The sequence below is a fragment of the Malaclemys terrapin genome, chromosome 1 (genome assembly GCF_027887155.1).
Source record: "Malaclemys terrapin pileata isolate rMalTer1 chromosome 1, rMalTer1.hap1, whole genome shotgun sequence".
NCBI lineage: Eukaryota > Metazoa > Chordata > Testudines > Emydidae > Malaclemys > Malaclemys terrapin.
Genome location: NC_071505.1, coordinates 96,786,374 through 96,803,517, shown reverse-complemented (window position 1 = coordinate 96,803,517; position 17,144 = coordinate 96,786,374). Strand labels below are relative to the sequence as shown.

The 17,144-nt window shown below is 41.7% G+C and overlaps 1 protein-coding gene across 1 annotated transcript in view; it reads right to left on the bottom strand.

Annotated features, from left to right (window-relative positions):
- Nucleotides 1-17,144, bottom strand: part of LARGE1 (LARGE xylosyl- and glucuronyltransferase 1) — a 377,994-nt gene that overhangs the window by 88,027 nt on the left and 272,823 nt on the right. Inside the window, exon 7 of the mRNA XM_054032553.1 lies at nucleotides 512-616. Coding sequence (XP_053888528.1) covers nucleotides 512-616 — 105 coding nt within the window. The remainder of the gene's footprint in view (nucleotides 1-511; nucleotides 617-17,144) is intronic.

The following is a 17,144-nucleotide window of genomic DNA, read 5'->3' as shown; positions in this document are numbered from 1 at the left end:
TGGGGCACATCGTCAAGAGTGCTGTGTGTAGTGGAGATGGAAAGATGGGGTGTCAGCCCATTCAAGAGCTCCCAAAATAGGTCACGTAACCTCCCCAGGAACTGCACAGGCACCTGCAGTTGTAACATTAACCTGTTCCTCAGTGTAACGTATAGGGCAACACCATAATTGCAGCTACGAAATGAATCATAAAGCATCAGTTTCTGTACTTTCAGCTGCAAATTCTTACAGCATAATGGGAAGGAAAGGATGAATGGCTGTATCTGACACCCCCTACGTTCAAGACAAATTCTATGCTAACCTCAACCCCTCGTTGATTTGTCTTTATCCATCTGCTGTCTCTTGTTTTATACTTAGATTAGAAGCTCTGTGGAACAGGGACCATCTTTTTGTCCTCTGCTTGTACAGCACCTAGCACAATGGAGTAATGGTTCATGATTAGAGCTCCTAAGGGCTGTGGTGACACAAAATAAATAATAGCAATAACTCATAGTAACATCGTAGGGCCTACCTGTGTTGTAACCCCTCCCAAGAGCTGGCCAGGGACGGTGATTCTTCCAAAGGTTGCCCAGATACCAGTCACTTTGGTTCTCCACCAAGCCGAGAACCTGCTGGCCTGAAAACAAGCAACATGCAAACAGATCATTAAACAGAAGACAATTAGTTTATGGGAATCAAATACAAAATCTGGAGTAGGGCAGGCAGTGAAAACAGAGCCCAGAAGTTCTGATGCTCCCTTCTTTCACATGTTATGAAGATGGGTAATCACCTAACTAAAATCGGGAACATCCTGGTAGTGCAAGCTCATCATGGCTCATTTCTCTCCTTTCTCCCCGGGCTAGTTTGAGAAACTAAACACTGTGGGAATCTTTGTCACACTGACAAAAATATATATCAACCAGGCAAATCTGAATGCTGCCTGATTTTGGCATACTATGCTGGAGAATCCTTCGGATGAGAAGACAGGGTTACTACCAGGATACTCTAATGTAATGGTCTGTTTGTAATTTGATGATAATAATTTAGTTGGAAAATGGGTCTGATATGGAAAATTATTTCCTCTTGCCATTGTTGCCCCTTTAATTTCAGCATTTTCTCTGGCAGAGCAACAGAGGAAATTCCTTTTGCTCTAGCAAATGATGGATTCGAAGATTTTAGCTAAAAGAGAAAGTTGCACAGATTTAACTGAGGGCTTGTCTCCACGATGGGGTAATGCACACTCTGGGGGGGAGGAGGGGGAAGGTGGGATGATTTCTAAAGCGCACTATCGAGCCGAGCATTCACTGGTCTGCATAGATCCTGCTGGTGCGCACGTAAAGTACCCTGGTGCACTTTAACATAATGCCATTTGAAACAGTACTGTGTGAAAGTGGACTAGAGAACTTTAAGTGTACACCAGCAGGGTGTACGTGGATCAATTAATGTGCCCTGAGAAATGCCGTATAAAAAGTGAGTAAGAAAAGTGACTGAAACGGTCCTTTTGGCGGGAGGGGGAAATTTAATTTGTAACCAGGAAAAGAAAAGGGTGACAATGTTTCAGAGTATGTCTGCACTATGGCTGGGAGATGCAACTCGCACTACTAGCTCAGCTAATAAAGAGCAGTGTGAATACTGGAGCATAGATGGTGGCTTGGGCTAGCCACCTGACTCCAAGCCTGCCTGACCCCGTGGGTCCGGGCTCACGTGGCTAGCTTGAGCTGCCACCTGTACCACAATGTCCAGACTGCTATTTTCAATGGAATAGCTCAAGCGAGTGCGAGTCTGCCTGCCCACACTGGGAATCACACCTCCCAGCTGCAATGCAGACATCCCCTCAGTGGGTAGGCTCCCTCAGAGAGATTGTGGTGGACAACAGCTGAATGACTGAGACTGGAAACTGTATTACCACCTTTTCTAGATACTATAGAAACACCATGCTCTGAAAGGTGAGAACATGGTTTCAAACCTGAAGTCCCAACTACCCTAGCAAAACTGCCATGTTTTCAGTTACGATATGCTAGTACGCAGAGATTGGTCAAACATGACATAGTCAGTATGGGACCAAATCAGCATCACCAAAAGGTGTTAGAGCCATATGAAGACTGTGTTTTGAGGGAAGAAATGGTGAGCGGTGTGATTCATTAAAATTCATAAGCACATGGGACGAAGCCCGTTCAGATTAGGTGCTCACAATGGTCTCTTTTAGCCTCATAATCTATAAAACACTGATATCTAGAGTAGTGTATGAGAGTTCTTTGTTCCAGACCATCTTATAAGGGGTGGTTTGGAATAATAAAATATAATAATAAATAATAATAATATAATTATTATATTATATATCTTATATAACAAAACAAAAATGTATATTATGGGAACATTGTATTAATCATGACATGGTCTGTCATCACCTTGACCAATCTACTTGTGTGGCCTTTCTTTTTCCATTCCTGTCCGTTAGTCTTTTTAGAACATGAACAATTTCGGGCAAGGACCCTTTCTTCTTCAAAGGCAGCATATCAAGGATGCTACTGAAAGTTAATAATAATAGTTGTGTGAGGAGGGCATGGCAAGTGAGAGGAGGAGGTCAAAAAGCAGATGTGTGTGGTTTAGAGATCGAGTGAAAAGAAGAGAAGCACTGTCTCCTTTCAAAAGAAAAAAAATATCCATCTAGAGGACTACAAGGCTAACATCTGTTGATTCAGGGCTGGAAGGCTGACTGTTCCTTATAAACACCACTCCATTAGAGACAGAGTACAGTAAATCAAAAGAGAAAACTATTAGTAAAGGATGAGAAAACCAAAGAAGAAAATTCAGGGACAGCCCGGCTGGAACTGAATGTCACAGGTGATAAGAATTGAATGACCCTGCCCATATTCTAATGGTGCATTTCACAACTCAGCAGTTAGCAGATGCTGCTCAGGATTGTACTTCTCACATCAAAAGAAATGCTAGAATCCCATTGGAAAGAAACAGATATTTAAATTCCTCTCCCTGGAACATCAGTCTGCTTTCATTATTTTATTCCTATGCATTACCAAACACAAGTCACAGGGTTCAGTCTTCAAACTGATTTATAATAGGCAATGCACAAACCTTGTTGCTGGTTAATGGATTTGCTCTCCCACCTATTGATCCCAATTCTCCATTTTGAAAGATATTCTTATCCCTCAGCTAGTTTCTCCCCAGACAAAGAGAGAGAGGAAGGTTTAGAAAATAATCTTTGGTTGTGTCCTTTAATTTATTCCCCCCCACACACTCAAAATAAGGGGAGAATATGAAAAAAAGCCTAAAACAACAACAAAGTAAATGAACAGGAAGGGATCTAGAGAGGGAAAAGATGAGTAACATGTTGGTTTCCATGTGCTAGGAATTTATCAAAATTTTCTAAAAAGTTAAACCAAATCTTTTCCTGTGTCTGACGTTCCTCTTCCCCTAAACGTTATTGCTCTTTAGCTGCCAGATAAGCCAAGTTGCTGTGCCAAGCATCTATCCCTGGAGGCAATTCTGCTCTTCCACCTAAGCAATATGAGTCATTTAGCTATAAGCACTGCTTTAGAGAACTAAGCTTTCAGTGGGTTGGAGTGTGTCCAAGATGACAGGATATATCCCAAAACACAGTTCTGGGAAGTAATTTTTAAGGCGGTATCCATTATCATATTAATCCTCCTGCCTACTTCCAGCCAAAAAGATTGTATGATCCTGGGACAACCCCAACACATGTGAGCCAGCATGGCTCCAGGAGACCAACTTCTCCAGGAGCAGTCTGTTTTGGAAAGGCTCATTCAGTGTTTTCCTATGTGGGGACCAGTGTGAACAAAATATAATTTTCTGCTGGATCAGCCTTACTCGTAGATCGATAGTAGAAAGTTCAATGTTTTGCAAGGCACTTCCCCATTGGCTAGGGTTCAAATATATACACAAATCTGTGTCCCAGGCTTGGCACAAGCAATCTACATTAGGGAGGGTCTTTGGGGACAGAAAGTCATAACAGGCTACAGCTAGCTGTAGAGCCCTCTCCCACCAAACAGCAATTCTAGAGTCATTGGTGCTCCCAGCCCATCAGCACAAACTATGCTGTCCAAGAGGTGATTAAGCTGCAAGTAACGCTATGCAGCTGGACCAGGTAGGTTATAGTGTTATTGGAATGTTTGGCATGGCAGAAACTGATTCTCTAAGATCAACGGAGAGACCTAAATTACTCCTTTATTCACCCGCTTTTTCCACATTAATGATTTCTCATCAATTTTCAACAATGGGCCACCTCAAAGTACAGCATCAATGTGTGACCAGGGATAGAATTAAAAATTGCTAGCGAAACTGGCCCTTGTTTGTCTGGTAGCTGACACTGTAGGGGACATTTTATAATCAAAATAGTAATAGGCTGAAACCAGTCTTCCTGCCAGCGGAGGAGATAGATCAACTTTCACTCCACCAGCAGCCAGGGAGAGATCTGCTCCATTATGTTATGGAGACACGAGGCTGCCTGGCTAAGGATAAAGGGCTCTCTGATAACACTGCCAGTTGGGGAAATGGAAGCCCAGATGTGACTGGGAGTTGCAATCTACCCAGAGCCAGTCTTGGCCTCCCACCCACTCCCCAGAGAAATATTTTAAAAATTCCTTTAATTTTCCTAAGATAAAACTGAGGAATAATAACTGGAGACATCTCAGGATATACACTATTCAGAGAAACACATTCATTTTGATAATATTAGTTTTGCCCCAAAGGCTTAAGGTAAGGATTCTCAGTCTGCCTAAATCTCTCACAACCTGGGTTAAAATATGCTGTAGATTAATTTTGACCAGATTTTCCATTTAATTGGGGATGAGTATCCCTAAATATTTACTATGTTTGAGTTGCCACTTAAAATAAAATAATCTTTGGTTGTATCCTTTTATTTGTATCCTTCCTCCCATCCCTCCCTCCCTCAGTCACTTCCTTTTCTTGACAACACTGGTCCAAATTCCATCCTCAGGAGCACCCATGGGGGTTTGACAGGACATAAAAGCAGAAATTAGTACATACGGTCTTTGTTAAACTGATGCGATGACTTCTCTTTCAAGTTTGAAGTAAGTTGTGAGTGCTCACTTATATTCCTTACTAGTTCATTTCCATTTGCTCTAGACATGGATAATGTCACTGTCTGTTCCAAATTATTCCCTTCTGTAGCATCTGATCCAATGTTAGAGCTAGTTAGAAAACAGAATTTCCAACCCTCAGGGCATTCTGACATTTCAAAATTTGTTTTCATCCAAAATCGGGACAAAAAGTCAAAATTTTAAAATATTTTGCAGACCAGAAATTCTTAAATATTTTGATTTGGAAACATCAAAATGACCTATGGAAATGTTTCGTTTTGTTAATGAATGTTAAGCCATTTTGTTTCAATTATGTTGAAACTTAGAATATTAAGTATATAGAATACAGTATTAAAATTTAAAATAAAGTTAACAGCTTAGAAGTCAAAAGGAAATGATAAAAGTTGGAACCAAATGAGAAAGTCAAAATGAAATACTTCCTTTCAATTTTGAATCATTTTGAAAAATTTCCACCAAAAATGTTGTAAAAAATCAACACGTTCCCGCAAAATATGCGTATTTCAACAAAACTGCATTTTCTGACAGAAAACTGTTACAGCAAAACAAAACAAAACAAAAAAAGTGACCAGCTCTATCTAATCTGTCTTCTCATTAGCCTTTAACACAGTTTTATTTAGTTACTTTTAAAACAGAATTTAGCACTTATAAATGTGACGGCTAGAGCAATGCATAGCATGGGCAGATGCTGTGAAAAACTCACTCCTCCCACAGCTCTGTGACTACATCTCAGTCCTGGTCTGCATTACTCCTACCTGTGATCCCCACCATATACATATAGTTCTGCCAATGCTTCTTAATCAAAACCTCCAGTAGCTCCTATTAACAAAGCCTTGGTCTTCTCCAGAGCAGAGACTGCAGTGCCAAATACGCTGGTGTGCATTTGTGACGTGGACATACCTCTACCAGGCACTTCCCCAGACTCATTTCACTTCTGACTATGTTGGCATTTGATCCCAGAGCTTATGAGGTGAAAGACTAGTGCACTAAGTTGCTGTGCCACCAAGCATGGAGTCCTTTTTAAAAGGAAAACAAATAGAGCTATTGTTTCGGATGAGAATACAGTGGCTACCATGACGCATTTGAATTGCTCAGTATTTTGCGCTGTCTCTCATTCTTAAGAGTTATTATAATAAAACACCAAGACTAACAGCAAAAGCTTTGTCATTGTTTTCTGCTCTGGCCCTGCAGTTATGATTAAGTGCACTCCTCTCACTCTTTGTTACTCCAGGCACAAGTTAGCTTATGAAAATGAAGCTGTCTTCTTTACTTATTCATATATCATCACTAACAGCCAGACAACAGAAAACAAGGCTGTGATTCTGGTATGACCAGAGTGAAAATTTATCAAGCAGGCAGAACTAAAGCTTGAACGTCCTGAACCAGGTTGCATTCTGCCTGGCTGACGGAAGAGTCTTCCTTTAGAAGACAGCTGCCCTTCTACTGTATTTTTCACAGTGCAGCATTCTGACAGCTCACACAATGAAAGGTTCTTCTCACCATGCCTAAGCTCAGTTGTAGTTAGAAAGAGAACTAACCATGCAAAATGGACATTTCTGAGCCTGACAACTCAGTGTCTTAAATTCTGTCTTCACTTTGTGGATTTTTAATGGCTAACAGAGAGGAAGGACAGTCTTGTGGTTAAGATGCTGGACTAGAACTCAGGAAAGCTGGGCTCAATTCCTAGCTCTACTACAGCTTTCTTGTGTGACGGGCATGTCACTTATTCTCCCGATCTTCATCAGTGAAAATGGGGCTAATAATACTTCCTATCTCCCTGTTTGTCTGTCGCATCTATTTAGATTATAAACTCTTTGGAATAGGGACTGTATCTTACTGCATGTTTACACAGCACCCAGTACGATGGGCCCCTTAGCTCACGTGAGGCCTCTAGGTGATACTTGAATAAAAGTTTTATGAATATTTTCTAAATTTTCCTTAGTGGACATTTGAATCTTTTTTGTCCTAGCAACTTTAACTGCTCCCACCTCCTTTACTGCAGTCACCACAAGAGCAAGGTACCCTCCTAGGGTGGGAGCGCTTTAGCAAGGCTGCCACTCCTGCCTCCTCTATGATTCCCATGGCACCAGGCCAATCACCAAAAGTGAGAGTAAATGTAGTCATCAGACACTTGTGGCATGTAATCACCTGGTCCATACTGGCCTACGGGGAGTGGGATGTCACCTAAAAATGTCTTCACCTGCATTTGGTACAGTTTTCCATAGTGAATGGTAACCGAAATGTACTTCGCCAGCTTTAAAACTACAACATCAGGATTTCTGTACTAGAGAGGTTATTACAGCATACTAGAATAGAATCTATGCGGCTGCTTCTGCCAAATACCTCCACTGTTGTGATTTAGACCACCTCCCCCACCCCCCAAAAAAACCCCAAACCTCTGTACAAAATGAGTCTTTGCACCACAGGTCACTCCCCTGCCATAGCAATATGAATGTCTGTGTTTGTGCTGAGAGAGCGGACGAGGGAGGAAATTGGACTTCGAGTTCAAGCCTGGTAGGAGTGGGAAATATTGCAGAGATGATATCCCCCCACATTTGGGAGAGAGGAATGGAGAATAAAAGGATGAAAGTGGTGAAAAGAGAAAGAAGTAGATATTCCCAATGGCTGGGCCTCTCTGAATTGGCCAGCACTAAGTTATGCAATCATGGTCAGCACTGGACGAATCTACTATGTTACAGTCAGGTGGGGTTATTTTTTGCACCAATATGAGTTTAAATAGTTCCATTACTGCTCCTCCCAAACTCTTCATAACCTGCCTTCCCCATCACTTTGACTCTGCTCCAGGAGACGAGAGAGAGCAAGAGCACGCATGCACGAGAATGACTCTAGGCCTGGTGGTTAGAGCACTCACCTGCAAGGTAGACAACTAGGATCCAGTCCCAGCACTCCAATGACTAAATTTTTTATTCATTGTAAAACAGCTTCAACAGGAGAGATGGGTCTCACATCATACTGTCCTATAGGCCAGTGGTTAGGGGACTCACCTGAGAAGTGGTAGATCCCAGTTCCAAATCCCTTCTCCCCGCACAGGCGAGGGGGGGGGGGTTGTCTTGAACCTGGTGTCTCCCAGGTGAGTACCCTAATCACTGGACTAAAAGTTATGAGAGAGGTGGCCCTTCCTCTCCCATATCCTCACAGTGTTTTGTGCAAGTTTACATATGGGACCCAATCCAGTAGGCAAACTCTGAGCATGCTTACTGGATTGAGCCCCACAGGTGAGGCGGAACGCCTATCTTCCTCTGGTTCGTACATTGCTTTGGGGCTTAGGTATCTCGATACTTGGCATGGGGCTGCAGTGCACATGCACAGAGGCAGAAACACAGGTGCCTAGGGAACTTTTACTATAAAAACTTAGGCCCTGAGCCAGTTTAGGCAACTACAGGATTTGGTGGCAGCTGAGTGAGGGGTTTGTGAATCCTATTGGGTCCTGATTCTGGGATATAGGCGGCGAAAGTATTATTAGCCTAATTTGTGCTATGCAGGAATACATGATTATTGAATAAAAATTTCCCCACCTCCACCCCCAAAGATGATGAAACTGTCGTGGAGGAATGTGCTGAAGAAATGAAAGTAATTTTTCATGCACTGTCACTATCCTTCACAGTTTTATCAATTTTATTGTTCAGAGGCTAAAGTTCTGAGTTACACCAAGTGGGTAGCACAGATCCTGTCTGTGACATACATTTTGGTAATGGAGAACTGAACAGTGGGTTTCCATGTATAACCAATACTTATACTGAACTTTTTATAAGTAGATTTCAAAGCCCTTTATAGAAGAGGGCAGTATCTTTACTCCCATTTTACATATCATAGAATCATAGAAGATTAGGGCTGGAAGAGACCTCAGGAGGTCATCTAGTCCAACCCCCTGCTCAAAGCAGGACCAACCCCAACTAAATCATCCCAGTCAGGGCTTTGTTAAGCCGGGCCTTAAAAACATCTAAGCCTGGACATTCCACCACCTCCCTACGTAACCCATTCCAGTGCTTCACCACCCTCCTTGTGAAATAGTTTTCCCTAATATCCAACCTAGACCTCCCCCACTGCAACTTGAAACCATTGCTCCTTGTTCTGTCATCTGGTACCACTGAGAACAGCCTTGCTCCATCCTCTTTGGAACCCCCCTTCAGGTAGTTGCAGGTTGCTATCAAATCCCCCCTCACTCTTCTCTTCTGCAGACTAAATAAGCCCAGTTCCTTCAACCTCTCCTCATAAGTCATGTGCCCCAGCCCCCTGATCGTTTTCACTGCCATCCACTGGACTCTCTCCAATTGGTCCACCTCCTTTCTGTAGTGGGGGGCCCAAAACTGGAGCGGGGGGCCCCAAACTGGGGAAAATATGGTGGAACTGAGGCAGAGACTTGACATGATTTGCCCAAGGTCAGTGAGCAGGCCAGTGGCAGAGCAGGCATAGGATGCAGGTCTCCTGAGTACCAATCCAGTGTTCTAGTCTTTAGGTCATGCTGCCTCTCTCTATATTACAATCCATGTGTGACGATCTCAGCAGCCAAGAAGCATTCAGAGAGCCCCAGTAGCACTCGTTTGCTAACTGTCACATTGACCAGCTCTCCCTTTGCCTATAACACAGAGGAGTGGGAGTCAGGGCATCAGAGTTCTATATTCTGCCCTGCCACAGATTTACTATGTGACTTTGGGCACAGCACCTGACCTTCCTCAACTGGCCAGATGCTGATTTCAGCAACACCGGTGTAAACCTGGAGTTAACGCCATTGAATTCAACTCGTGTAACAGATCAGTGTCAGGTCCTGAGTCTGAGTTTCCCCTTTTGTAAAATGGGGATATCAATCCTTACTTCACACAGGCATTTGTTGGGTTTAATTCAACAATGTTTGTAAAATGACTCCAGATACTTAGAACAGTAAACTAGTAGTTATATTTAACAAAACACTGAAATGAACTAAGCTAGAGAGAGAGAGAGAGAGAGAACGAACATATTAGTTACCCACTAACTGATAGTGGAGGTTTTTCACATCCTTTCATTTTATATGCCACAGAAGGGAGAAGGAAAGGGAAGCAGCTATCAATATAAGGGCAAGATATTAAAGGCATGTTTTCCTTCTGAAGTAAAAACTGTCAAGCCTCCTACAAATCGCTCAAACAAGAGTAGATACAACAGGAATGTTTAGAAGTGTGGTTTGATGCAGGTACATCCACAAGAGATTCTTTTTGCTCCATCAGGAGTTGTCCCAGAAGACAGTAGCAGGACAGACGCAGAAAGAGAATGTGACAAGCAAAATTAAAAGGACTGTTGTCCTCAGCTCTCCGAATAGAGAAAATTAGGCCCATTCTTGGTACAGAAGGGCTGCAGTCACACACTTGATAAGAAAAAATGGTTGCCAAATTAGCACAAGTGGCATTAGACGTCTAACTGGACCGACATTTCTTTCCCAGTTGGGGCTTAGTTCTGTTAAAAAAGTAAATAAGATCTGTGTAGTGTAAGGAAAGTCCCTTTGGCTATGTGTGTTAATCAGCCTGAGAGATAGTCACAACACAAGAACACAGAATTATTCCTCTCTTCGATGAACATAGATTGCTGCATGAAAATAATATATGCCTAGTGCTTATAATACTGATGATTGGTCTGTTTATATGAAGAATCTACTCATACTGTTAACTTCAGGCTTCAAGACAAGTTAGGGGGCTCTATCATTATTGCTAAGAATGATTTATGCACTAAGGGTATCATCTAGCTATTGTTTTAAACTATTTATTTAGGAAGTTTTAACAAATTTACAGATCCTTGCCATGTAAATATCAGAAACAAAACAATCACTGCATCAATTAGCTTTTGTCTAAAGAGATTTGATATAGGGGGAAGGGATAGCTCAGTGGTTTGAGCATTGGCCTGCTAAACCCAGGGTTGTGAGTTCAATCCTTGAGACGGCCATGTAAGGAACTGGGATAAAATTTTATCCAGGGATTGGCCCTGCTTTGAGCAAGGGGTTGGACTAGATGATCTCCTGAGGTCCCTTCTAACCCTGATGATCTATGATTAATCAGAGCTGTCTTTTTAATAGGGTGCTACCACATTACAGAGTGAGCATCATTACACCTACGTAATTTCCAATGATTTTATTAGATTGAGTGAAATCTCTATATACACATATTTAACAGACCAGGTACATCTATCAAATGTTCATATTCAAACAACTGGATCAGGTGCTTTTTTTTTTTTTTTTTTTTTGCAAATTAATGTACTTTGTCTGAGTACTGAATAAAAGGTAACCAAATGTCTAGAATATTTATATGTCCTCTATCTTCCTGGGTATGTAACTGGTGTGTGAATGTTTCCATAACCAAATCCCTCCCTTTCTTTCTTTTTTTTTTTTTGAATCATTACTCAATGGTTGGGCTATTTTTTTCCAATGAGAGACTATCAATAGCTGAGCAGATAGTTACTAATAGATGAGAGATTAATTCTTTCCTTTTGTGTGACCATTTCTACTAGGAAGCCCCTGGAGATTTACCAAGGATCATTTGATAATAAATATCCAACAATTTGTGGATTGCATCCCAACACTCTCTAATGTCTGGACACATCCACCATAAATGCATAACATCTCCTCTTTCACCGCAATTTTGCCAACATTTATCCCCATTCACTCTCTCTTTTTTAACCTGACTGGTGCGAGATACCATTGAAGCAAAGATTGATATCAATTAGTTATAATTTTGTTTCCTAATTGACCAGATACCATCACTTCCATTAAAGTTCAGTTTCTTATAAAATAGGTTTTCTAGAAAGTTGAGAAAGTCAATGCCTGACTTGAAAGTACTGGGACCAAGGGAGAGTGGGCTAGTTAAAGTTAGTTTTGATATCTAGATAAGTTAGAAAAGTTTCTTTACTGAATAGCTGGCCAACTGTGCGTATTCCATGGCTCACTTTGAAGCTTTCTGGTTTGCAATTTGGGCTAAATTCTGGATTATTTGCAATGGGTGTCCTTAGTGAGGGAAAAAAGCTGATGTTTTTATTTTTATGATCTGGCATTAAGGACAATTCCAAGTACTCGACTAACTTGTCTAAATTAGCTAGTAATTTTGAAGTGGTAAACGTTTGTCCTTGGCTAACGGTTGAACACAGTTGCTCCCATTTGCACATCATGAAGTGGGTTTGCTGCACTATAGGCTCAACCAGACAACAATCGTCTGTCTTGTATCTCTAGTCCATGGTGTAGGGCATACTTCTGCTTGATGGAACAAAGCAGAGGTTGCACAGAGGAAAAAAAAAAGGAAGCAGAATGCCTTAGAGATTAGAGTAAGGTGATGTGGGTTCTAGTCCTCGTTCTGCTACTGACTTGTTGTGTAATCTAAGTCACAACCTTATGGTGCTTCAGTATCTCCATCTGTAAAAGCTTGATCCTGCAGAGGCTAGCTACAGAAGTGTTGAGCTTATTAGCACAAGAGAATAGGTGATGAGCAGGATAAGGAACCTGATCCTGCACTAATGAGAGTGCTGCAAGTTACTCTTGTCTGCTACCAGAAGGGTACATGCCTAACTGGCAGGCTTGAGGATCATACTTGAGTCCTGATATGACCATTCTTCATCCAAACTCAGATCGTCTTTTTATCCTGCACTCTTGAGAGAAAGAAAGTAATAGGGCAATGGAGTTGAGGCTTATTTCTCTCAATAAGAGGACCGTGTCTAGCACTTAACACTAAATGCCGCCACCTACTGTCTCAGCTCACACTTGCACTGACATGCAACGACCTTGCACAAGGCAAGGACTTGTAGCATCAAGGCTGGCATGGTGATACAAATACTTACCTTGCACTGTAAAGCACCTGGATATCCTGGGATGAAAGGCACTATACGTACCATTTGTTGCTATTAAATATTTATTACTATTTATGGTTATCTCTCAGCTGGTCACTCCAGGTAAGGTGCACACCTATCAAATGACGATGAAGTGGTTAATATTTCCTGACAAAGAATCAAATTATTCTTTAGCGGAAGGGAAAAAAATCTTCAGACTTTTGCAAATAAATCTTTGCTGATGGCTCTAGAGATTTTAGGCTGGTTACCTAACCTCCATCTTATCACTGGCATTTCTCATTCTTTCCTGTTTATTTGCTTAGTGCTTAACGGTTCCTTTCATCTTGAGGAACATAACAGCAAAGAGGAGGGAGTTAGTGTTGACTGAGTAAGAAAAGAACCAAGTGCTATAAAAATCAGCTCCTTCAAGCTCTCTCCCCCTCTATCTCTCTAATTATTCCATTAGCACAGGTCTTGCTTTAATTGAGACAAACAGATGAAAAATATGATTGAACAGTTCCCAGGAGAGCAAAATTTTATTACATCGCTCTGAGCCAGTGAGACTTTAAAATGTTATAAAAGGGTTAAAGTTTAAAAGAAAATAGGTGAGAGAGTTAGAGAAGGTGCAAATTTCAGTAGGTGGATATGTTGTTGATAAAGGGAAAAAGGGCAGAGGGGGCAAGACTTGCTGTCCAGTGTGCAACAACTCTCCTAATGAATTCTGCACACCATCTCATTCAACTCGGTAATATTTCATTCATTGATTTTACTGTCAAATAAAAAGGCGCTTGTTCCAAGTGGCATTTAGTGAGACAGATGGGGAGAGACCTAGACTTCATTACTTGGAGTTTGCTCTCTGGATAATGTTGACGTTACATGGGTAGAAAGCAACAGAGGGCAAAAGTCCACCACTTCCGATGTCTGGAACATCTCTTTGGTTCACTTCCTGGCAGCTGAAGGGCTTTTAATTTCATCAGACTGTAGTCTGCCTCACCTGTCATCTGCAGAGGCTTATGAAACAGTTCGGCTTATACTGTCCTTCTCACCCACAAGCTTTATGCAACCAGATCTCATGAGAGACACTCCAGAAGCAGAATTCACTGCTGGTGTTGATGGCCATTTCTAGACTTCCCTTCCATTTTGGAGGCGGTGGGCAGGCAAAGGCTATGAATTGTTGCACTTTGACTTGGCTAAATGGATGTTATTGAGATGCAGAGTTACGGTAAATCTACCCAAAGTATTTATCATTGTGCTTCTAAGAGAAGACATGTAAGTTCTTACTCAGCCGAGCCTGTCCACTCTAGCCCCAGCATTACAAATGTCTCAGAAAAAGCCTGAAGTGTGCTTGCTGACACTAGCTACCAATGACTGTATGAAACAGAAGGTGGCAAAGAACTCTGAGCTGGTTTTTGTCACAGCAGTAAATGAAGAGATAAACCAAATAGTACCAGCAGGTGGGAGTGCTGCCTATATACAGAGTAAGCTTGTAGTAGGAACTTACAGACAACTGAAACTCTGATGTTTAAAAAGGCACACTGCAAACCCTTTTAGCCGAGAAATTAGTAACATTAAAATTCCCCCCCTTGGATACTTATTTGCAGCAGCACATGGCCGGAGGGGTCAGACCACATTATCCATTCCTGCATGTAAATGAGATCCAATAAGATGGAGGAATAGGCCCATCTGCTGTTTACCTATGACAGCCCAACAGCTGCTATTCTAGCTATGGAGGGTTGGGGACCTAGAGTTTATACCTGCCCTGTCCCCTTGAAGTCTGATGCAGATAGGGGGAAGAAGTATGGTGAAACCTCAATCCAGGAGAGTAATAAACTTGGAGGGTAATTATCAGTGGAAGGTAATTATCAGTCTTACTTTTGAGGGAGATGCTGAGGTGGAGACTGGTCACCACAGGACTGTCTACTGGGAAGAGGGGCAGGGTAGATGTATAATGGCATGGGAGGAATTGGATGCATCTTGCAGGTAGTACTGTTGGGATAAGGAATGAGATGAAGCAGAGTGTGGTCAGAGCCCAGACCAGAACCGAGGAAGTTTTGAAGCTATTTTTGCATTTTGTTTTGAGGAAGGGGTGAGGAAAGGGTCTAGAGCAAATTTCGGGGGGGAAAGGACAAGAGGGAAGCAGTTGCTGGCCATGGAGGGTCTGTTGTGAGAAGAGCAGAGAGCACAGAGGGTGTGTATTTGAAGAAATATATTGATTTGTAATACTATTACTAACAGGAACATTAACATAATATATTAAAATATTTGTGTAATACTACAGGGCCTGATTCTCCCCTCACACTGGTAAAAATCAAGGGTAATGCCATTTAAATCCAGATGCTCTTTTGGGTAAAACTGTCATAGATGCTGCCACTGAAGTTAATGAGGTTATGCCATTTTACACCAGCTGAGGATCTGGCCCAGTGCACGGAGTAAGATGCTGTTCTTGTGTTGGTGCACGTGAACCAGGATGTCAAAAACTTTACATCTTCACATATCTTTAGCTACACACAGACCAAAAGGCTGCAAACTCTGTGACAACTAATTCAATCTGAAAACAGATTTTGGTATTGAAGTGACTATAATGTTATTAGTAACGGGGCTAAACAAAAGAGTGATTTTTTGAAAAGAGGATTTTAGTCTCTCTTTAAACAATGCTGTCACAGAGTCCAAGATGGTGCAGCAAAAGCACCAGATGAAAGAAACCATTCCTCTGCACCCCCGCAATAAATAAATAAATAAAAGTAAAAGTACCATAAGTTCTTATGACATCATAGATCCTGGACCCCAGCCGTGCAACCCTTGCAAGAAAGCATTCAAAAGGCAAAAAGCCACTGTACCAATTAATCCTCTTATCCTCTACTAATGCATGAAATGTAAGCAGCATTCCCTTTATGATGCAGTAAAACAATTTTTATGGGTTATCTATCCAACTCATGTTATGATGTATTTTTCAAATCAAAAAGGGTAAGAACAAGGAGTCAAGTGAGCATAAATCCCTATTGCTCATTTCCCTGGCTGTCGACCTAGGGGCAACAGGGAAAGCAATATAAAAAGAGAAAGTTGAAGAATTCGCAACTAGCCTTGGCTAACATTCATCACACAGATGCAAGATGGCACTATAAACTCTTCCTTAAAAAGTGAAGCTATTAGTTAGATTACATAACAGTTACTGGCAGAAGGTCCAGATGATGACCCCTCTTTGCGTTCAAAGTGCTATCACGAGTTAAAGTTCATTGGCTCTGCCTCAGCTGAACTAAAAAAATCTCAAAAAATGTACCCAGGATGTCACCCCTTATTGGCATGTGGTGTAAGGCTGAGGTGGTTTCTCTTTCAAAGGAGTGCAGCAGATCTAGTAGACCCCATACCTTCAATAATCAATATGAATTACAGTTTGAAACCCATTTAATACTTTGGCAGCAAAGAAAGGAGGTGACACAAAGTACTGAAAGGCAGCACCAATTCACTATGAATTCATAGATCATAAAAAGTACATGCCAAAAGAAGCACCACAGGTGTCATCAGGGATTCAGCAAAGAGCAGTGGGGCGAAAAGAGTGCAGCATTAAGTTCTCACTTCAAGTCTGATCAATACTATACTGTGCTTGGCCAAGTTTCCAGGGTAAAACTGGAATCTTTGGCGTTAGGGCTGTTAAGTAGCATCGCCCTAAACTTTAAAACTAAGAATGCCTCAAATATTTAATACCTAATGGGTAAAAAGCTCACCTGTTCTAGACTGTTTATTTCCATTTTCCAGCTGTGGTTATTTTATTGCTCTTTTTCTTTAAGGATTGTACTTTATTGGTGCATGTGTTTAATAGCTGATGGGAAGGAGAACCAAGGAAAGTAGCAAGAGAGCTGGAGCCATTTTTATAGTGGGGGTGCTGAAAGCCATTGAACAAAACTGCAAACCCTGTGCATGATAAAAGCCATATACTCAGTTGCTGTAATTGCTTCAAGCCAGGAGGCTGCTGCACCCCATCTCCCTCCCCCGCCAGTTCCAGTGCCCCTGGCTGAAGGGACACCTGGGATGATAGAGAAATTTAGGCATAAGTTTGTAATGCAAGCTAGCAGCAAAGAAGATTGATGCAAATTTGGGTTAAATATGCAAAGTTATCACCTGAGAAATCAGGCAGGGAACAGTTCCTCTGTATAAGGTGCTGGTGCAGCTATACCTGGAACACTGCATTCAGTACTGGGCACCTCATTAGCAGAAAGATATTGATGGTTTGGAGGGAGTACAGAGAACAGAAACAATATTACATTATGAGGAAAGTTT